The following is a 21,451-nucleotide window of genomic DNA, read 5'->3' as shown; positions in this document are numbered from 1 at the left end:
AACTAACCATATAAGGCTCTCAGCTCTCAAGTAGCCTAAATTCTAGTGGGAGTAATTGAGAAATAAATAGACAAACAGTTGCATTGCAGTTTGTTAGGTGCTCGGATAATGAAGTACAAAGTGTGTAGTGTGGACTTACAGATAATTTCCATGAAATACTAATTTTTTGCATTGTTGATAGGAATTAGGTAACATGCATTTCCCTGGTTAATTATATTTATGGAAAGCTAAGTTAAACAAATTTAAATAAGTTTCTTTACCACAGGACTTCTTTATATAATTTAGTACAATAATGTAATGAATCTTTATACTAAATCTCTCAAATTCAGTTGACCACACAACCCTTGCTTTTGTTTATGGAACATCTCAGGGAAAAAAGTGTTTCAGGGAACATATTTTGGGAAATATGAATTAATGTTATTTGAATGTTATGGTTCTTAAACTACTTATAGTTATTAAAACCTTGAATAGCTAAAGATTTTTTAAAATTTTTAAGTAGAAAGAATTTTAGTTAAAATCTTTTTGGAAATATAATTCACATACCAAACACTTGAGTTGTTTCATCTTTTCGGCTGTTATGAACAGTGCTGCTCTAAACATTTATGTACATGTTTTTCTGTGGACATATGTTTTCCTTTCTCCTGGGTATATACCTAGGATTAGAATTGCTGGATCATATGGTAACTCTATGTTTACCCTTTATTGGGACTGCCAGATTGTTTTCCAAAGTGGCTGGACCATTTTACTTAATCACCAGCAGTGTATGAGAGTTCTAATTTCTCCACATCCAATGCTTATCATTATTTATCTTTTTCATTATAGCTAATCTAGTAAGTGTGAATTTGTATCTCATTGTGGCTTTGATTTGTATTTCCCTGATGGTTAATGATGTTGAGCATCTTTTCACGTGCTTATTGGTCATTTGTATATCTTCTTTGAAGAAAAAAATCTATTCAAATTTTGTCTACTTTAAAATGGATTATTTGCCTTTTTATTACTGAGGTGTATAAGTTCTTCTAGATGCAAGCCCTTTGTCAGAGATACATGATTTGCAAAAATTTTCTCCCATTCCCAGAGTGGTTTTCTTTGCTTCCTTGATAGTATCCTTAGAAGCACAAAAGTTTTTAATTTTGATTTCCTATCTATTTTTTCTTTTGTCACTTGTGTTTTTGATGTTATAACTAAGAAACCATTGTTTAATCCAAGGTCATGAAGATTTATGTCTACACTTTTTTCTGAGTTTTATAGTTTTAGCTCTTATATTTAGGTCTTGAGTTAATTTTTGAATATAATGTGAGGTAGGGCTCCACCTTCATTCTTTTGCATGTAGCTAACCATTTGTCCGAGCACTGCTTGTTGAAAAGACTCTTCTTTTCCATTGGATTGTCTTGTTGCCTTTGTTGGAAATCAAGTGACCATAAATGTGAGGGTTTATTTGTACACTCTCAGTGCTATTCATTTATCCGTATGTCCATCCTTATGCCTGTACCAACCAGACTATCTTGGTTACTATAGCTCTGTAGTAAGTTTTGAAATTTGAAATTTGGTTAGGCTGTTCTGAGTCCCTTGAATTCCATATGTATTTTAGAATCACCTTGTCAGTTTCTGCCAAGAAGCCAGCTGGGTTTTGATAGGGAATACATTGAATCTGAGATCAATTTGGGGGTTGCTATCTTAATATTAGGTCTCTTCATCTTAAACATGGGATGTCTTTCCATTAATTCAGGTCTACTTTAGTTTGTTTCAACAGTGTTTTGTGGTTTTCAGTTCCATGCACTCTGTTGATTAAATTTATTCCTAAATATGTTGCTCCTTTTGATACTATTGTAAATTGAATTGTTCTCTCAATTTTATGTTCAGATTTGTCAGTGCTAGTATATAGAAGTTCAATTGATGTTTGTCTTTTGATCTTATATCCTAAAATTTTGAAGCCCTCATACTCTAATAGTTTTTTTTTGTGGATTCCTTAAGATTTTCTATATACAAGACCATGCTATCTATAAATGGAGATCATCTTACTTTTTCCTTTCCAATCTGGATGCCTTTTATTTCATTTTCTTTCCAAATTCTCTGACTAGAATCTCCAGTACAATGTTGAAAGGAAAGGGCAAGAGTGGAATCCTTGTCTTATCATTTCTGACAAGTTTCAGACTTTGGCATTATTTCAAATTCCTGTTACCTTCTATTATATCTTTTTTGGAAATACAGGAAATGAACTTTCCAAGGGTTCTTTCTGTTGCTAATTTTTCTATATGGCTAGAAATGAATGGGTTTTCTTTCCAAAGTAAGTGCTCATCATTAATGTGTTACTTGGCTTTTCATGCATAAATCTAAAATGTTATTGTTATTTACAAACATGTTTCTGGTTTTACAGAGTTTATTTTGAGTGATTCAGGATAAAAAGCAAACTATAGTTCTAATACACTGATAGAAATGAAAGATAAACATTACTGGAAGAGCCCCCTATGTTCACTTATTCATGTCAAACCATTTTTGTGGGAGAGGAAAGGTTGGTTCTCCCTAATGATAATCATAAACCCAACATCCTAATTTATATTAACTTGCTATAGTTATTTTTGTGAATAGATCTGTCTCTTAAAATATGAGTATTTTTTTCAGCTATGCTAACTTTGCTTAATGTTCTATAATTTCAGATAGCCAAATTTAAAATGGACCTTCACTTTCAAAGGATTGTCTCTGGTTAAAGTATTTCAGGATTTCATTTAAGTTGAAATCAGCAAACATAACACTGTCTATAATGTGCTGGTGCTATACTGGTACTGGAATGTGAGGCTTAATAAGTCCCTGTCCTCAAAAAGTTTATTTTCTAGCACTGATGAATAATCAATGTTCACTTTTTATGATTTTATAAACTTTGTTCATCCTATGCTTTACTTCCAAATTCTTTTTTTACCTGGCTAATTATTCTTTTCTCTCTCAATTGTTTCTCAGGAGCTTTATTAGTTTTCTTGTGTTCTGGGTATAGACATCTTCCCTGGAGCAGGACATTACAAGTCATTTTGGCAATAGCGGCTTATTGAAATTTCTTCAGGGAACAGTGTATACCATGAGTTAACAAACTTTTTGTTAAAGGGCCAGGTAGTAAAGTTCTTAGGCCTAGTGACATACAATCTCTTCTTTAGGCATATTCCGTTTTGTTTTTTAAATAAACTTTTACTATGGAAAGATCATTCTTAGTTTATAGGCTTACAAATAGGCTACAGTTTCCAACTCCTGATCTGTACTACCTTTCTGAAAATATGTTTTGCAGATCACTAAACTCCACTAGATGGTCCTTGAAAAAAGGGATTCGGTGGTCTAATTAATTGGGGGAAGTGTTGTTCATTATATCATTCTCTTGGAGATTTATAAGGCTCATTAGCATATTAAAGACTTTTAAAAGGCCTTCTATATAAAAGCTTTTTTCCTCCGTGGAGCTTTGTGGATTTGTGTTTTATGTGTGCGTGTGCATTACCTACTTGTGTTCCATAGAACTAGATTCTCAGAATACCTGCCTGTATAGAATTTGTAGATCATCTCCTGATCATAATTATAGTTACAGGCATGTTCAATTGTTTTTCTCTACACTCACTACTTTGTCTACACCTACTTGAAAGTTCATTTAAAAACGTTCTATATACTTATGTGACTGGATTGTGAGTTTGAAATTTAAACATGTAAAAGGAATTTACAGTATCTGATTTCTCTGTTAATCATTTTTTGACACTGCTAACTTTTTTTTCCTCTTAACCAGGAAAAGTGGGTTGAAGTTGCCTCAATGAAAGTGCCTAGAGCAGGCATGTGTGTTGTGGCAGTCAATGGGCTTCTGTATGTTTCTGGAGGTCAGTCTTCCAGCCATGATTTTTTGGCCCCAGGTACTTTGGACTCAGTTGAAGTGTATAACCCTCATTCAGATACATGGACAGAAATTGGTAACATGATCACCAGTCGTTGTGAAGGAGGTGTTGCTGTCCTATGAAATAAAAAGCATAAGAGAGCACAAGAAACATTTGAAAATACAGGATCTGACCTTCTGCAAGTTACATATGTATTTGGTGACAGGACCTTCTGATTTTATTGAGTTTTCCATGTATTTGATAGATAAAATGACTATAGAATGATTTTTCTAAGAATTTGACTAAGAATGGACATGGAATATATCCTAAATTAATAAAGAGCTCACACAGATTTACCAAGCTTACCAGTAGAAATACTGTTTATGCTCTAGAATTCTCCGGTTTGTGGTAAAGTCCTATTTGTAAAAATGATTTTCTAGAACCTTCTTGGCAAATAACCCCCTTTAGCTGCTTTTCCAGTGCATTTCCAGCTGTAACATGACCCTTATGTAATGTAAGAATATCAGTGAGACAGTTTAAAGATATCTATACATTTCATGATTCAATTCAGAGAACAATTTTCCATGACTGTAGTTTAAACTACAGAGAAAAGTCAATGAAACAACTTTCTACCTTAATTTGATGCCAGGAGTTTTCACTAGCCCCAAACTTCTTGGCAACTCTGTATGTAGGAAATATCTAGCTATTTATGTAGATAGGTAAGTTTTCTCCTATGGATAATAACATAAAAAAGCTCATTTGTGTTTTTTGTCTCGATGCTGGGAATACAAGGGAGGGATTAATAGGTTCTTAGTGACAGTCCTTTATTATAATAGGATAATATAATGGGTGATAGAGCCCAGCAGGTGTATGTACCTAATACATTTCTTCCCTATTTTCTAGTTACCAAAAATGTCTGTTTAGCTTTAGGAAGAGGGAATTTTATTAGATTATCAAGCTTTATAAAGCTTACTTATACTTGGGCTTGCCCAAGTATACACTTACTCCAAATTATGGTCTGGCTTGGAGAAGGTGGAATTATAGGTACCTGTTAAACTTTATAAATAGACATTAACGTTAAGTGTAAAGTGAAAGACCTCTCATCCAAAACTGCTTCTCAAAATTTCTCATTATTCCCTAAGAAGCATTCTAAGGAATTATTCTCTGTCCAGTTCAACAGAAAGATTGTTCATATACATGATCATCACTTTGAAGTTCTTTCTACTAGTAGGTTGGAGACATATGTATTAAAGGTCTTACATATATTTAGGTTTACCTAGCTGATTCCAGGATTTCATGTGTATATCCCTGCTTTCCTCTTTTCTTTAGTAAAATCATTTGGTATATTGTTATAGGTATCAGCAGCTTATTTAGATAGAAAACCTTTGGTAAGCACTAAAGTCTCAGGTAGCATTCACATCCAAAATACTTTTTATTTTCCCACAAGGGTACTTTATAACATAAACACATGCATGCATTAAGAAAAGCTTATATAGTGCAGACAGACAACTCTGTGTCCCTTTCTTTGGGGTATCCTAATCTGAAGGGTCACAAATGCCTAGTTAGGATCTGTAAAATGTCAAAGAATGAAGTATAAAGATAATTTGACTATTTAAGCTCTAACTCATGTGTCCTTAATATTTCTAGCTACAGAGAATCTGCATTTTGGTCCAAAAAAGATACACAAAATGCTCCTGTACTTTCTCATTATTGCCTGGTGCCAACCTAAAATGGCACTGTAAAGGAGACAATTTGTACTGCTGTGGCAGAGATGTAATGTCAAGACAATCAGTGTTTGGACTTAATAGTTACAGATAATCCCTGAAAGTAGGTCATTGTAAATATGCTTATTTCCTAGGTAATAACATTGTTTTAAAAATAATATATTAATAAAGTACCTTGATTTTTGCTTTTCATTGTATTATTAACTTAGTTTATAAACTGCATTCCTGGAATACCAAACTAGTAGGATGCCCAGGTTTTTAGTGTGTTTTAATTTTAGGGACTTGTACTTTTAGTTTTACATTAATTGTTTTCTGAGCAACTATTAATGTTATCTTCCTTCAAGATATTTGACAACTCAGTATGCTCCTAAATATCCTGTCCAGTGAACTTAAAATTGAATATACTTAAAAATCAGTTTTCTTAAAGAATTATATACTGTAATTCACTTGCAAAATGCATTCCACTGCATTTGTTTAGTGAAATTGGGCAATTAGCCTAAAAATATGATTTGCCCTTATACTGAAAGATAATGAGTTTGAGATCAGAGAAAAGTCTAAAGTTTGCATAGTTCTCATGCAATCTAGAAGCAAAGGAGTTTCCTTACCAAAACACAGAGTCTGAGCAGAATCTGAGAAAAATATCCTGAAGTGTATAAACTTTCTTTGCTTCAGTATCAGTCTGTATTAAGCTATTCTGTACATTAATAATGAAAGATCTTGTGATGGTTTCAGCCACAAGCTTTAACTGGTAAGGTTCTCAGTGATCACAATGTTTAGCTTTAAAGTGCTGTATTTGTTTTTTAATGGTGCTGTAACAAAGTACCATAGAAATTTAAACAAAATAATTTATTGTCTTACAGTTTTGGTGGTAGAAGTCTAAAATCAAGGCGTTGGTAGAGGTGGTTCCTTCTGAGGGCTAAAAGGGAGGGCTCTATCTGTTCCAGGCTTCTCTCCATGGCATGTGGATGGCCATCATTATGTTCACATGGCATTCTCCCTGTATGTTTATCTCTAATTTTTTTTATTACAATGAATACAACATAATGTATAATATTACATTACAGCCTATCCTTATGACCTCATTTTAGACCTATTAGGTCTGTCAAGACCCTGTCTCCAAACAAGATCACATTCTGAGATATTGGGGATTAGGACTTTAATATACAATTCACCCCATAGCACTGTGAAAGAAAGTAAACAAGTTACCACTCTAGACTTTGATAAATCTCTTCACAGCAAGAATCACTGGATTTATACAAAGATAACACATATCAGGTGATAACATTTCCTGATTATTTTCCTATATGATTTAAAATTTTTTCATGACTACAATTCTTAAGAAACTATATTTTCATGTGAAAATCCAAGTTGTTTTTTCTGTTTTAAAAAAACTGCTGTGAGTTAACACATTAAACTAGATAGACCTACCCGTTAGAACATGAAGATGACTTCAGCTTGAGTTTTCCTTTCTGATTTATATGTACTAATAGCTTTATTCTTTTAAATATTTTTAACCAGGTGGTGTTATGTTTGGTGATAAAGCTGCATCAGTACTTTGCCAAATATCTTGACAAAAGCTGGAAAGTGTGTCCAGCTTTTCTTTGAACATGGCTTCCCCTCCCTCATGGCAATGCTCACTACTGACTTTAGAACCACAGATCCTTTCAGTTCATATAACTAGGTCATACCAGGTAAAATGAGGTTGGAAATGTAATTCCCAGGGGCAAGTGCGATGAAAACTCCACACTGGAACCATCCATTATTTTCAGACACTCATGAATGTTTTTCTCTTGTGAGGGAATGTTTGTGTGTGGTTTCAGTGATCATAAGACTCTAGCAAAAGGGATTTTTCATCTCTTTATTATTTTTTATTTTTCAAAAGAAAACATTGAACAATTTAAATGGGTGACTATGTAATTCATAAAAAGATTGAATGAGAACTGTAACCTAATATGAAACAAAAAGGACTTGTTAGGGATTTTCAAGATGTTGCTCAAGTAATGTCTATGAAATAAAGATTTCTAGAAATGAAAAATAATTTGTGAATAATAAATTATTATTGGTAGGGGAAAAAAAAGCTAAGAGGAGAAGTAGAAAAATCACAACCTTACAAGGCTTGTAGCCAACACAAATGTCATCTACAGAGTAGTTTTATATTTATTCTACTTGACCAAGTCTCTTGGGTCCTCTCTCTGGATAAATAGCTTTTACTACTAAAGTGATTACAAATGAAAAAGTGGCTACTAAAGTGACTGCTATCCTCAGGAATTTGAACCAGTTGGGATAATGTGGCCAGGAGAGAAAAAGTTCAGTGTGTAATGCTATCCCCAAACCTATTATTACTGTGACTATAGCTTCACTGAGTCTTTCAGAAATAAGGAAAGCAAACCATGAAAACAAAACAGGAACTATACTGTTAGCTAAATTGAGGAAGTCTGGTTTGGCTGCACTACCTTCTGGAAGAGCAAAACCCCATCTGATCCCTCCCAAGAAAGATAGGAAACTGGCTCCATAAGCCATCTGAGTAAAAGCTAATATGGGGACATAAGTCTTTGTCATCACCATGACCAGTGGTGGAGCAATGAAGGGGATTAGTCCTGCCAAAGTTATGTATAATGCTGGCTTTGGGCTGTCAGGCAGGTAAGTGATGGTGCTTGGAGGCCTGGATGGAAGTACTGCTTGCTTCTGCTTATTTTTTAAGCTGCAAAGCGAAGTATGATAGTACTGTGCTTTGTTCACACACACTGGAAGTGATGAGAAAAGCCAAGGCCTTGGAAACAAAGGGGAAAAGTTCTGCTGGAGGTATGTCTTGAAAGAAACTGTTTCTATTTTCTTGCTGGCTCCTAGTGGGACTGTGAAAGGGTACTTCAGCATCTATAGAGAAAAATCAAACCAAAAGACAGAAACAGATTTTTTAAAATCACCAAATGTCATAGTTAATCTGAAACAATATAAAAATAAACCATTTGCTTTCTCTTAGCCCACTGAAGTTTGTCCAACAGAAAAGTTGGACAACAGGGTGATGTTATTCAGGGAGATGTCAATTACTGGTTAAGACTACACAACATGCAAAAGTAACTACTGAATAGAAACTGGTGATATTTTTACACCTACCATGAATCTTATTCCATGACAGAAATATCTGAAAGAGGAACAGGTAAAGACTATGTCTTTAGTATTTGGCTAAACTGCCTGTTCTGTTTATAAATTGCAAAAGCAGAAACATTAATTACTGTGGGAGAGCTATTTTATGTAAAAAGCAACCTTTCAATTTAGCTTTATAGACACTGCATACTTTTCATTGCTACATGCCTTTCTACATGTTTGTGCCTAGAATTATAGCTTACTACTTTTATGCCTAGGGAACTTTCAAAATTCATCTTGAAGTTTTCTCCAATCTGATTTATTACTCCTATAAGCAAGTACCCTATGCACACTTACATCTTTATTCTCACAGTGAATTAAAATCATGTGTTTGTCTTAGTAGACTTCAAAGTCAGGACCATATTTTTTTCTTTGCCTCAAAAGAAAAATCCCCAGTGCCTTTCTGGTACACGGCCAAAGCAATAACCTTTCCTGCTGATTATTTAGTGAACAGATTCTAGACTTCAACTAGTAAACAGATCAACCGTAACTCAAAGAATTAGATGAAGGGGGAAATGAAACAATTAAGAATCTTGGTGACTCCACAAACTTCTAGGAATGATTCTACCTCAGGCCTTTTTTCCTTTTTGTCTAGAATGTTCTTCCCTAAGCTACCTGCATACTCCATTTCCTCATTTCTGAACCACCATATTTGTAAGTGCAATCCTCAGCCTATAGTTGACATTCCTTATTCTCCTTTCCTGTTTTATAGTTCCTCACAGCACTTACTATTTGACATATGAAATATTTTATGTATTTGTGTTTTGCCTACCCTTTCCCCCACCACCTGAATATATGAGGATAAGGATTTTTGTCTTTTTTTTTTTTCTTTCACTGCTATTGCCCCAGCCAAGCTGTACTTGGCAAGCAGTGCTCAAATATTTGCTGAATAAACCAACCTTTGGAGATGCTAGAGAAAACTTCTGGATGAAGTGAAGCATACTGGGTCCGATTTAAAGTCTTGCTCAGAAAGATGCCAGGTAGTTCTGATCAGTGTATTTTTACAGTCAAGTGGAGAGGTTCAATCAGAAGCATACTGCTGTGTACAAAACAAAATATTTAATTTTCTTCATTTTATATAGTTTTTAAAAAGTAAACTGAGGATTTCTTCCATATATAATAGTTTCCTTAGAAAACACTCATTAATGTTTTCCTAAAATCATTAATAAATTAAGTAAACAGACCATTTTCTTCTCTGAACTGTTCTGTTAGCTTTTGCTGTTAGGTGTAACAAAGAAAAATGCACACAGACAGAAGATCTGGATTTTACAAAAACACCTCTCCATCATTTCTCAGCTGCAAGACCTTGGGTAAATCGCTTTGTTGAAGTGCCAGTTTTTTCATCTTTAAAACTGAAGGTGAAAGCTTCTCTGTTCTTTTTTTTGTCCTTTGGTTCTCTATTTTGGGGCTTAAGAGTTTACAGCTCAAAATAATGATAGTAGCAATCAATACAACTTAGCTGTGAACCAGGAATTGTAACTGTGTTTTATATGCATTAACTCATTAAATACAATAACCTCATCCGACTGGTGCAGAAAGACAGTATAGCCTGTTAAGAGTGCAGACTTTGAAGTCAAACAATCTGGGTTGGAATCCTGGCTCCACCACTTACTAGCAATGTGACTTTGGACAAATGATTTAACCTTGTGGTGCAGTTCACTCACCTTTCAAATAATAATTATAGGATCTTGTAAAAATTAAATGAGTTAATACATGTAACCACTCAAAAAAAATTAGCTATTGGTCCCACTTTACACAAGAACCCTGTCTATTGTAAGCAGCCAGTAAGTGGCTAAGTGAGAGTATGAATCCAGATCTTACACGAGTCCCATTCTGAAGCAGGAGAATGAGGTGTCTAAAAAAATCCAAAACCCACAGTTGCTGCTTAATTAAAACATTTAACTAATTTGATCACAGCATCGAGATAAAACTGGGTCGAGAAATCCTGTATACCAATGTCTTCGTTCTATACACAGGAAGCAAGCAGGGAGTTAAATTATCCTGGCCCTCTGAGTTTACCTTGGATGACACCCACATCCACTACCTGACTCCCAAACATACATATCTACAGGGCCCACACACTCACTTTTGCTCAAAATCACCTGTGTAAGGGCTTTACAGGCCACCCCCACTTAAAATCTCAACGCTTCGCTCCACCTTTGAAACTCCTTACGCACTGTGACACGTCCTTTCCAACTCATGGATATTAAAGCGAAAAAGTGCCTAAAGCTCGGGAACGGCAACAGGTGAGGAATTAAGGACAGAGCCAAGGGTTGGTTAATCAGCTCAATTTAGGTGACGCTCAGTATTTCCCCAAAGCATAGAGTTGGAAATTCCGTCTTATGACATCCGAGAAAAGGAACGGAGTCTGGACACACAGCTCCTTCGAAACTTTGCCTACAGTGCTCGCGGCTTCTATTTACTCTCAAACTTTGGTGCTCCCCTTTCAACCTGCACCTGCGGAAGCAGGTTTCCACTTACTTGCCAGCGTCGCGCAGAAAATCGGAAGCTAAGCACTAAGAACAGTAAGGTAGTCGTGAAAAGGCACTTCCGGCAGGTGGGGTTATTAGTCTCCCACTTCCTGTGAACCGTAAAAAATGAGTCCGGGTGGGGATTTGACCAGCGCTAACTAGTTCCCATGACCGGCTTTCCGTCTTGGACCATTGTTTTAAAAATCTTAATTCTAGTGGAAAAGGCTTTTCTAGTATGTAGAGTACATGAATAATCCTTGCCTTTGTATTCCAGGTTTCCCAGCCAGCAGAATCCTCCCAGCAGAGTTCAGGAAGGTAGAGTGCAACTACTGAAACAATCTCAGGTGATGGTGGAGGAAGGTCAGAAAGATTTGGAGTCAAGGCTAAGTGTGACTTGGCCAAATTATTTGCCATCTCTGGAGCTCGTGTTTTATTTTGTGAAACAACAGGGTACTAGGATCGACGGGATACATCTCACTACGCATTAGGGTCCTGGACTGCTAATAGTATTTAAAAAGAAAAAACTTTATACTTCGATTCTCTTTGCTGGGAACTGAAAACTTCATTAAGAAATAACTTAAGAGCCCAAGGATTTTCATTTCCATGAAAGATGTGATAAGAGCCTTGGGGGTAATCCGAAAAGTTCTCCTGTCACCCTCCGCTTTAACTTTTATTTGTCCAGTACTTGACCTTGGGCAAGTCCCTTCCCTTTTCTGGGCTTCCACTTCAGTGTCAAGGGAAACAGCACCAGGCAACTTGAGTGTCTTGAAGACAAATAATAAAGCTCAAAGGTCCCACTCTGACCAATTCCTCCATTTCCCCAGATTCTAGGTAGTCTGGCTTCCTGGTTGGCGGCCATCGTATGGCTTAGCTTCCCGTGCAAGCCAGGTTCACGGTCAATTCTTCGTAATAGTACCCACTTCAAGTCGCGATAGGCTTTCACTTTTATTTTCTTCTCCGTCCTGGCAGCACCTCCCCTTCCCATCCTGCAATGCCCAATGAGAGTCTGGGTTGTAGGAACAGCTTCTCCGCCCTGGCAAATAGGCTCCATCCTACGACAGGCAGGGGGCGTGACGCCAGCCCTCAGGGGAAACTACAACTCCCAGCCGGTAGCGCGCCGGACCCGCCCCGCAAGCCTCCGTAACCCCGCCGCGTGGCCCACTGGGGGCTGGAGTCTTGACGGGTGCATGTAAAGGAAAGAGTGGAAGGTGGGAAGGGGTAGGAAAACACGCTACTACACAACTCGCTTGCCAGTGCTTGTAGAGATAGTGTGGGAATGCGTGCTTGCCCAGAGGTGAGCTGTGGAAGAGTGAAGACGAAGGGGCGGGGAAAACTGGGTACATATATACACACACACCCACTCTTCCACCCGCGCCCAGGCTCTAGTGTTGGGCAGAGGGATGAGAAGCTGAGTAAACTGGGCTGGTCTCCGCCTCTGAGACAATGCAAGAAAAGGCAGAGTTTTCAACTCTGCAGAGCGACGGAGGCAATCATGCGCCGCCCGGAGCCGCGGTGCGGGGAGCTGGGGGCGAGGCAAGAAATAACCGCCATCCACGCAGCAGAACGTTGGAGGAGCTAGCGCCGGCGGGGTCACTGGCACCGGACTCGTGCGCGTGCGCTCCGTGGGCGGTGCGAGTGGGTGGGCGTGTGTAAGGCGGGGTCTGATGGGGGAGGGCCGGGCTGGCGGTCCCTCCTTTCCCTCCACCCGCTCTGCCCCTTCAGGGCTGTGTGGGTCGGGCAGCCATTTTGGGAAGAGAGCTTTGTTATGGTTGCGGGCCCTCCGCTTCTGCTGGATTGGGTCGCTGGGACGCGCCCTTAGACGCTGCGTCTGGTCCCTAGCCGTGGCCCCGCCGCTACCCGGTGAGTGGGAGTTGCGGGCTACTGGGCAGCAGGGGATCCTGAGTTGTCCTCCTGCGGGGCTCCGCCCGCTGTCTCACCGACTGGCTGTTAAACAACTTGAAGGAGGCTCTCGCACAGGTGGTTGGGTGTAGGACGGCCCGGGGAGGAGGGGAGAGTCCACAGGTCGTGCGGTTCGGAAAAGCAGTGCGACCCCCGTGCGCGGAGCTTCGCGCGCTCGCGTGGCCGCGCCTCCCCCAGAGCGCTCCTGCTTCAACTTTAGTCTTCGGGTCGGAACGCTCACCTGCGGCGTTCTGGCTCCTCTCCAGGCGTTCCGGCTTGTTGACGGTGGTTGAGTGGCTGGGTTTACAGGTTTCTTTTTCTTTCCTTCTTAAATTAGAGCCAAGGGTTTTTGTTTTCTAATGAAGGAAAATATGAGCAGGAAGAAATTGTTTTAAGTCTAGTATGTGGTGTCTCAGGGGAAGAGAAGAGCTTTAACCCCCAGCTTTCCGCTTCTCCTTGGTTGCGAGGTGTTTTCATTTATTTAGATGTAAGTCTTTCCCGCGACTACCGACTCCCCGACCTCCCCCCTCAAAAAAACTAGTCGATCTTGTGTTTTAACGAGGATTTTTCCTCTTTTAATCTACCCCTACCCACTCCCGTACAGAAGAAGTACAGAAGAAAGGCTGAATCTAAAATGGCTGTAGCTCGGGGAAGTGAGTGCCCTGAGCTTCGGTTAACTTAAATACGTTAACGTGTCTTAAATATTTTGTTCTGTCTCCTACGAGGCCAAAAGCTGAATCTTGAATTTTTGGTCTTCCTGCACTTGGTGTCTTATCTTGAAGAACCCTTACTAGGTGAAAACAAAGGTGAAACTAAAGAAGTTTTCTTAACTCCAAAAGTTTACATAAGAGTGGGTGCGGTTTTTTTTTTTTTTCAGTGGCTTATAGTTTTGAAATTTTGCTGTGGTGATAATTTTATCAGCCAACTTTGTGGTCTAAAGTTGGTTTGTCGTATTTGTTGAATTACTTGCTTAACCTTATTAATTAATTGCTTATCAGGGAAAAACGGAGTTAATGGTGGTTCATGTTTTAATATAGTGGTTCCATCCAAAAGTAAAGTTACCGGCAGTCTTCAATAGACTTAGTAATTTGGTGGCTGCTGGCCTTTTCTAAGGTCTTTCATGTGCTATACTTGAAAGGGAATCAATGCTGTTAAGTTTGGGACATTTATTAGAAAAGTGTAAGACAAGTGAAAAGAAAGTTTGGATGAGGAGTGCCTGATTGTTGTGCCCTTTCAAACAAAAGGCTGTCTTTCTGTTTGCCTTTTTTTTTTTTTTAACTATTAGAATCAGAAAGTTAACTGAAAACAGAAAGGCAAAGGATGGAAAACAAAAACAGTTAACTGCAATGTTTGGGAAGGTGCTTGAGTTTCAAATTGCAATCTAAAAGAAAAAATCATGTTAATTGTGAATGAGAACTTTGAAATTAATAGTAAAATAAGCTGTCATCTTCTAGGGAGTAAGTTTCAGTTTACCTTTCTACATTCTTTAAACACAGAAATTTAATTTTGTCAGTTCCCCTAGGATTTTTGTCGTTGCTACTTGGTTTTATAAGAAAAATATTTAAAGTTCTTTGTAGAAACTACATGTCAGTTGCTTTGTGTTTTGCCTTTGTTGCCTCCTGTGCCCAAAAATTTGAGTAAGACCTTGACTCTGATATTTTCCAGAGTACTCAAAACTGTACATGTTTCAAATATGTAAATAAAAATTCTTTAAGTTGATTCTAGATAATACCTTATCAGAGTTCTTGAAATTTGGGGGCAATGTTAAGCCTTTTTTATTTTGAATGACTTCAACTTAACAGTTTTCTCATTAGTGGCTGTTTAAAAGATTGGCTGAGGAGTGCACATGTACCACTTTATTAAGTTTGGAATACGAAATCTGGGACACAGTTCTGTTTATAATTCATTCTAAAATGTTTAGTTAAAGATAAAAAACAATTCTGAATGATACTTCAGCAGATTGCCTCTCTTTGTTTCATGGTTAAATTGAATGCATGTAGTAACAGTGATACTCTGATGTGCCAGAGTGACTGTTTGCTGGAAGTACTTTATATTTGTCATTTATTTCTATGAGGTTGGATATGTTTTGTCCCCATCTTTAGTTGAGGAAAATAAGTCCAAAGACTCATCAAATTAATAGGTAGCAGACAGAGCCTGTTCAAACCTAACCTGTAAACTTTTAGATCATTATGTTAACCATTATGGCTGTTTAACATGAAAATAAGACTATTGAAAAAATGAAAAACAGAAAATTTTAAAGGATCCCAACCAGAAAAGTAGTTCATGGACAAGGTAAATTTTGGTGTGTGTGTAGTTTTTCAAATAGAAGAGGGAGGGGGTATTTAAGTGGTCCATACATGGCTACCTCAAAAGTGACTAAAATTGCCATTGTCTGGAATTTAATATGTGGTTGTGCTGAGAGACCTAGCTGCCCAAGTCACTTCTAAATGAGACTCTCATTTTTATTTCCCACTGACGTCTTCCCAAAACAAAACAGGCTACAAACTTGAATTGTTCAGTAAAAGGAGCTGAACCTCTTGTAAAATACTGATAAAGTTCTGTAAATTGAACTTTTAATAGATGATTTCAAATACACTAGGCAACTATTTAAAGGAGTCTCCTAATTGTTATTTTCCTTTACTAAAGCAAATAATCAGCCTTTAATTGATCTATTGGGCAAATTATTTTTTATTCTGACAAAAAACAGCTCAGTCATTCTTAAGAAATGGTGGAGGCTGTACTATGGTGCCAGTTTCAGCGTGCTAGGGGCTACAGATATCCAGATGACCATAAAACATTCCTGCCACCAAAGAATTTAGTGGCTGAACAGATAAGTGCAAAAATGTTCACAGAGAAAATAGCATAGAAAGCTGTCTTTCTTAGAAAGAGTTGACTTTTAACATAATAATTAGGTCTACTTTCTTTTCTATAAGACTGTATTTCCTTGTATTAATAAGATGTCAGGCTAGAGAATTGCCAGCATGAACAAAGATTTAGTACATGTCTGAGCAGTAAGTCTGTTGGTGTAGAATAAGTTTTATTTGTTTTCAGAAAAATCAAATTCATTTAAGTTTGGCTAGACTTTATATTGCAAACTTTTGTTACTGCTGATTATAAGTTTAAGTTACATTATATAAAATTCTCTTCTGAATTACTGCTATCCTTGATATTTATAAGTATGTTGAAAGACTGTTTGTTCAGGGGCCCAAAGGTAGAGTTATTTCAGTGTTTCTGCTATATGTTTTTATGAATTAACTACTTCTTAGTTTTACCAAGTATTATGGAAGGCATATTAACCATTTATTGTGGTCTTCATAAGCTAGAGGTTGTAATAGAGTCTAATGTATATAATTTCATTATTCCTTAAAACATTTCTTTAACCCTTCTACACATGAGTATACAGAGGCTCCAGTAAGTTGAGTAATTTGCATAACATAAGTCTTAGCATATTCACACAAAATACTGGGGATTCAAGCACTTTCTCTGATTCCAAAGCAGGGTTTCTACCACATCATGTAGTTATAGAGTTCTTAAAACAATGTTTGATGATAGTAAGCATTTCATAGTAGTAAAATAAATTGTATGAAATTGTCTTTAATACCATTTGCCAATGGAGTTGAAATTCACTGAAGTCTGCACAGGTGTTGCACATAGGGGTCTTTTAATTTGTGTTTTGTTCTGTCATTTCTTTTTTTCATATACTACTTTCCTGTTGACTTGAGTGAGGATCCAGGTCCCACACGTTAATTGACTGATACTCTTCCAAGCCTTGTAATTTGTATGTTGCTTCTCTCATTTTTTTTCTTTCATTTTGTTGGAGAAACCAGGTCATTTGTCCTGCAGTTTCCCACATTCTAGATTTTCCTGATTTCTGTATATTTGGAATTGGTTATAGAGGCTTAGATTGATGTTGGGGAAGGGGAAGGGAGGAGAAAACTAAATTCATAGGTGACTTTTTGCATTTGGAGATTTTTTTTTCTGATTCAGTGGTTCTCATCTTTATCATTTTCTTTAAATTTCTCTACTGAGCAGCATAGAGTAATTGTATGAGTTATTGACCTCCTTTGTTATGCTTGTAAAATGGAATGTTTCTTTTGCTCCCATGCCCAATGCAGTATTAGCTTTTACAAATAGTTTGTTTCCTGTCCTTTTCTTTTTTCCTGTTATATATTGTTATAAAATTGAGTGAAGTATGCTGGGTTTGCAGTGGTTTTACTTTCTGGTTTGGGTTACTAGAGAATAGTGTTTTCAGCCTGTTTGGTTTGAAATTTTTTTCCTTTCAAAACTGCATTTTTACCCTATTGTTTACATCCCTCCCCCAATTATTAAGCATTTTATTCTTTTTTTTTTTAAGCTGTATCATTTTTTTATTAATAAACTTTATATTCCAGGACTTCTAGATTACAGGAAAATTGCAAAGTTAGTACAGAGTTCTCATCTTCATCCTCCACATTATTGTCTTACATTAGTATGATACACTGGTTACAATTAATAAAACAATATGGATACATTATTTTAAAGTCCATAGATTATTCATATTTTCTTTGTGTTTATCTCCTGTTCTTTTACTGTTGCAGAATCCCATCCAGAATATCACATTACTCTTTTTTTTGCTATCATTAATCTACAATTACATGAGAAACATTGTGTTTGCTAGACTCGCCCAATCACCAAGACCCCCCCACATACCCCATTACAGTCACTGTCCATCAGCGTACTAAGATGCTATAGAATCACTACTTGTCTTCTCTGTGTTGTACAGCCCTCCCCGTGCCCCCACACACACGTGTGCTAATGGTAGTGCCCCCCCCCTTTCCCCCCCCCATATCCCTCCCTTCCCACCCATCCTCCCCAGTCTCTTTTCTTTGGTAACTGTTAGTCCATTCTTGGGTTCTGTGAGTCTGCTGCTGTTTTGTTCCTTCAGTTTTTGCTTTCTTCTTATACTCCACAGATGAGTGAAATCATTTGGTACTTGTCTTTCTTTCCCTGTCTTATTTCACTGAGCATAATACCCTCTAGCTCCATCCATGTTGTTGCAAATGGTAGGATTTGTTTTCTTCTTATGGCTGAATAATATTCCATTGTGTTTATGTACCACCTCTTCTTTATCCATTCATCTAGTGATGGACGCTTAGGTTGCTTCCATTTCTTGGCTATTGTAAATAGTGCTGCGATAAACATAGGGGTGCATCTGTCTTTTTCAGACTGGGCTGCTGTATTCTTAGAGTAAATTCCTAGAAGTGGAATTCCTGGGTCAAATGGGATTTCTATTTTGAGCTTTTTGAGGAACCTCCATATTGCTTTCCACAATGGTTGAACTCGTTTACATTCCCACCAGCAGTGTAGGAGGGTTCCCCTTTCTCCACAACCTCGCCAACATTTGTTGTTGTTTGTCTTTTGGCTGGTAGCGATCCTTACTGGTGTGAGGTGATATCTCATTGTGGTTTTAATTTGCATTTCCCTGATGATTAGGGATTTGGAGCACCTTTTTATGTGCCTGTTGGCCATCTGAATTTCTTCTTTGGAGAAGTGTCTGTTCAGATCCTGTGCCCATTTTTTAATTGGATTATTTGCTTTGTTTGTTGAGGTGCATGAGCTCTTTATATATTTTGGATGTCAACCCTTTATCGGATCTGTCATTTATGAATATATTCTCCCATACTGTAGGATGCCTTTTTGTTCTATTGATGGTGTCCTTTGTGGTACAGAAGCTTTTTAGCTTGATATAGTCCCATTTGTTCATTTTTGCTTTTGTTTCCCTTGCCTGGGGAGATATGTTCACGAAGAAGTTGCTCATGTTTATGTCCAAGAGTTTTTTGCCTATGTTTCTTTCTAAGAGTTTTATGGTTTCATGACTTACATTCAGGTCTTTGATCCATTTCGAATATACTTTTGTGTGTGGGGTTAGACAATGATCCAGTTTCATTCTCTTATGTGTAGCTGTCCAGTTTTGCCAACACCAACTGTTGAAGAGGCTGTCATTTCCCCATTGTATGTCCATGGCTCCTTTATCATATATTAATTGACCATATATGTTTGGGTTAATGTCTGGAGTCTCTATTCTGTTCCACTGGTCTGTGGGTCTGTTCTTGTGCCAGTACCAAATTGTCTTGATTACTGTGGCTTTGTACTAGAGCTTGAAGTTGGGGAGCGGAAGCGAGATCCCCCCCCACTTTATTCTTCCTTTTCAAGATTTCTTTGACTATTCAGGGTCTTTTGTTGTTCCATATGAATTTTTAAAACTATTTGTTCCAGTTCATTGAAGAATGCTGTTGGTATTTTGATAGGCATTGCATTTGATAGGCATTGCCATTTTGACAATATTAATTCTTCCTAGCCAAGAGCATGGGATGAGTTTCCATTTGTTTGTCCTCTTTAATTTCTCTTAAGAGTGTCTTGTAGTTTTCAGGGTATAGGTCTTTCACTTCCTTGGTTCGGTTTATTCTTTTTGATGTTATTGTGAATGGAATTCTTTTCCTGATTTCTCTTTCTGCTAGTTCATCATTCATGTATAGGAAAGCAACACATTTCTGTGTGTTAATTTTGTATCCTGCAACTTTGCTGAATTCAGATATTAGATCTAGTAGTTTGGAGTGGAGTCTTTAGGGTTTTTTATGTACAATATCATGTCATCTGCAAATAGTGACAGTTTGACTTCTTTACCAGTCTGGATTCCTTATATTTCTTTGTTTTGTCTAATTGCTGTGGCTAGGACCTCCAGTACTATGTTGAATAACAGTGGGGAGAGTGGGCATCCTTGTCTTGTTCCCAATCTTAGAGGAAAAGCTTTCAGCTTCTTGCTGTTAAGTATGATGTTGGCTGTGGGTTTGTTGTATATAGCCTTTGTTATGTTGAGGTACTTGCCCTCTGTACTCATTTTATTGAGAGTTTTTTATCATGAATGGATGTTGAATTTAGTCAAATGCTTTTTCAGTGTCTATGGAGATGATCATGTGGTTTTTATCCTTTTTGTTGATGTGGTGGATGATGTTGATGGTTTTTTGAATGTTGTACCATTCTTGCATCCCTGAGATGAATCCCACTTGATCATGGTGTATGATCCTCTTGATGTAGCTTTGAATTCGGTTTGCTAATATTTTGTTGAGTATTTTTCCATCTATGTTCGTCAGGGATATTGGTCTGTAATTTTCTTTTTTGGTGGTGTCTTTGCCTGGTTTTTGGTAATAGACTGATGCTGGCTCCATAGAATGAGTTAGGAAGTATTCCCTCCTCTTCTATTTTTTGGAAAACTTTAAGGAGAATGGGTATTATGTCTTCTCTATATGTCTGATAAAATTCAGCAGTGAATCCATCTGGCTCAGGGGTTTTGTCTTGGGTAGTTTTTTGATTACCGATTCAATTTCTTTGCTGGTAATTGGTCTCTTTAGGTTTTCTGTTTCTTTCTTGGTCAGTCTTGGAAGGTTGTATTTTTCCAGGAAGTTGTCCATTTCTTCTAGGTTTTCCAGCTTGTTAACATACAGATTTTCATAAGCATTTTATTCTTAACACTTTAGTACTCACCAGAAGCTAGACTTCCCCTTCCCTCTTTTGGGAACACATCCAGGCACTTTAACACTTGACATAGATAAACTCATCTACTTTCCTACAATGTCCAAATTATGGATAAGGATTGGAGGCAAAAAGAGGCAAAGTGACCTGCCCAAAGTCCCAAAAACTAGTATATGACAGTCTGCTGTTCTAACTTAGAAGTAATGTTTGGATTGAAAGTAAAGTATTTTTTCTGAGAAAAGATTTTTAGAAATGTTTGTAAGTAAAATAAACTTACGTCTTGTAATACAGTAGTCACACTATTAAATCTCTAAAAAACTAGCTTTGAAATGTGGTAGCCTCTTTACTTATATTTGTAGGGAATTAGAACCTTTCAATTTCAGTGTAACTGCAAATATTTGATAAAAGTTACCATCACTGAATGGCTTGTTGTGTAGTGTAGTTGATGTAGTGACTTCTGGAGCAATTGCTACAAAAAGCATTCTTTCTGGTTCTAAAATCTCTTAGATACTAGCATAAATCTAATCTACTTAGTTACCTGAATCTTAGAGCCAGAATCTAATGTTTCAGACTTCATTAGGTAATAAATGTACTTCTGTAACATATTATTTTTAGTTGAAACTGTTGTGATTTAAGAAAATTACATTTTATCAGTGAGATTATGAGGGTTTAGGTAGGGTTGCAGGAAGTTTGTGACCTTTGAATGACAAAATATTAGAAAGGAGATTAACTACCTGAGAAGGGTTATAAATTTTAGTCTTTAAAAATTGTGTACTTTGTGAAATTATTTTCAGAAAATGTTTTTGGAACAATGAAGAAGAAAGCACAATAATGAAAGTTTATTACTAATGGGAAGACTGGCAGGCTT

At 37.2% G+C, this 21,451-nt stretch overlaps 3 protein-coding genes across 9 annotated transcripts in view; 2 read left to right on the top strand and 1 right to left on the bottom strand.

Annotated features, from left to right (window-relative positions):
- Positions 1-12,105, top strand: part of IPP (intracisternal A particle-promoted polypeptide) — a 43,148-nt gene extending 31,043 nt beyond the window's left edge. For 4 of the 5 annotated variants that reach the window (XM_073233850.1, XM_073233851.1, XM_073233849.1 and 1 more), the window contains exon 9: positions 3,755-5,748. In XM_073233850.1, the coding sequence (XP_073089951.1) occupies positions 3,755-3,979 (225 nt within the window). In that variant the 3' untranslated portion in view covers positions 3,980-5,748. Of the gene's footprint in view, positions 1-3,754; positions 5,749-11,449 lie in introns of those variants that run through there. The other variant, XM_037021946.2, reaches the window with a different exon arrangement.
- TMEM69 (transmembrane protein 69) lies at positions 7,405-11,309 on the bottom strand. Of its 2 annotated transcripts, none has more exons than XM_017668098.2 (3): positions 11,186-11,309; positions 9,604-9,743; positions 7,405-8,434 (listed from the first exon to the last, which is right to left on the bottom strand). In XM_017668098.2, exons 2-3 carry the CDS (start codon positions 9,643-9,645, stop codon positions 7,718-7,720), a joined length of 759 nt encoding a protein of 252 aa, XP_017523587.1. In that variant the 5' UTR covers positions 9,646-9,743; positions 11,186-11,309; the 3' UTR covers positions 7,405-7,717. The 2 variants fall into 2 exon arrangements, with proteins under 2 accessions (XP_017523587.1, XP_017523588.1); XM_017668099.3 differs by having other exon boundaries at positions 9,604-9,740; positions 11,186-11,292.
- A 771-nt stretch (positions 12,106-12,876) lies between the features above and the next one.
- Positions 12,877-21,451, top strand: part of GPBP1L1 (GC-rich promoter binding protein 1 like 1) — a 58,712-nt gene continuing 50,137 nt past the window's right edge. The window contains exon 1 of one of the 2 annotated variants that reach the window (XM_017668104.3): positions 12,877-13,035. The gene's annotated coding sequence lies outside the window, so the exon portion shown is untranslated. The remainder of the gene's footprint in view (positions 13,036-21,451) is intronic. The other variant, XM_017668105.3, reaches the window with a different exon arrangement.

The sequence above is a fragment of the Manis javanica genome, chromosome 4 (genome assembly GCF_040802235.1).
Source record: "Manis javanica isolate MJ-LG chromosome 4, MJ_LKY, whole genome shotgun sequence".
In the NCBI taxonomy this organism is placed as follows: Eukaryota; Metazoa; Chordata; class Mammalia; order Pholidota; family Manidae; genus Manis; species Manis javanica.
The sequence above is the reverse complement of the archived record's forward strand: the minus strand, read 5'-3'. Positions and strand labels throughout refer to the sequence as shown.

Coding starts and splice junctions, on each gene's coding strand:
- TMEM69 (XM_017668098.2), bottom strand. CDS start 9,645: ATGCTTCACTTCATCCAGAAGTTTTCTCTAGCATCTCCAAAG. Junction 8,435..9,603: donor TTTCTCTAGCATCTCCAAAG/GTTGGTTTATTC, acceptor TTTTCTCTATAG/ATGCTGAAGTACCCTTTCAC.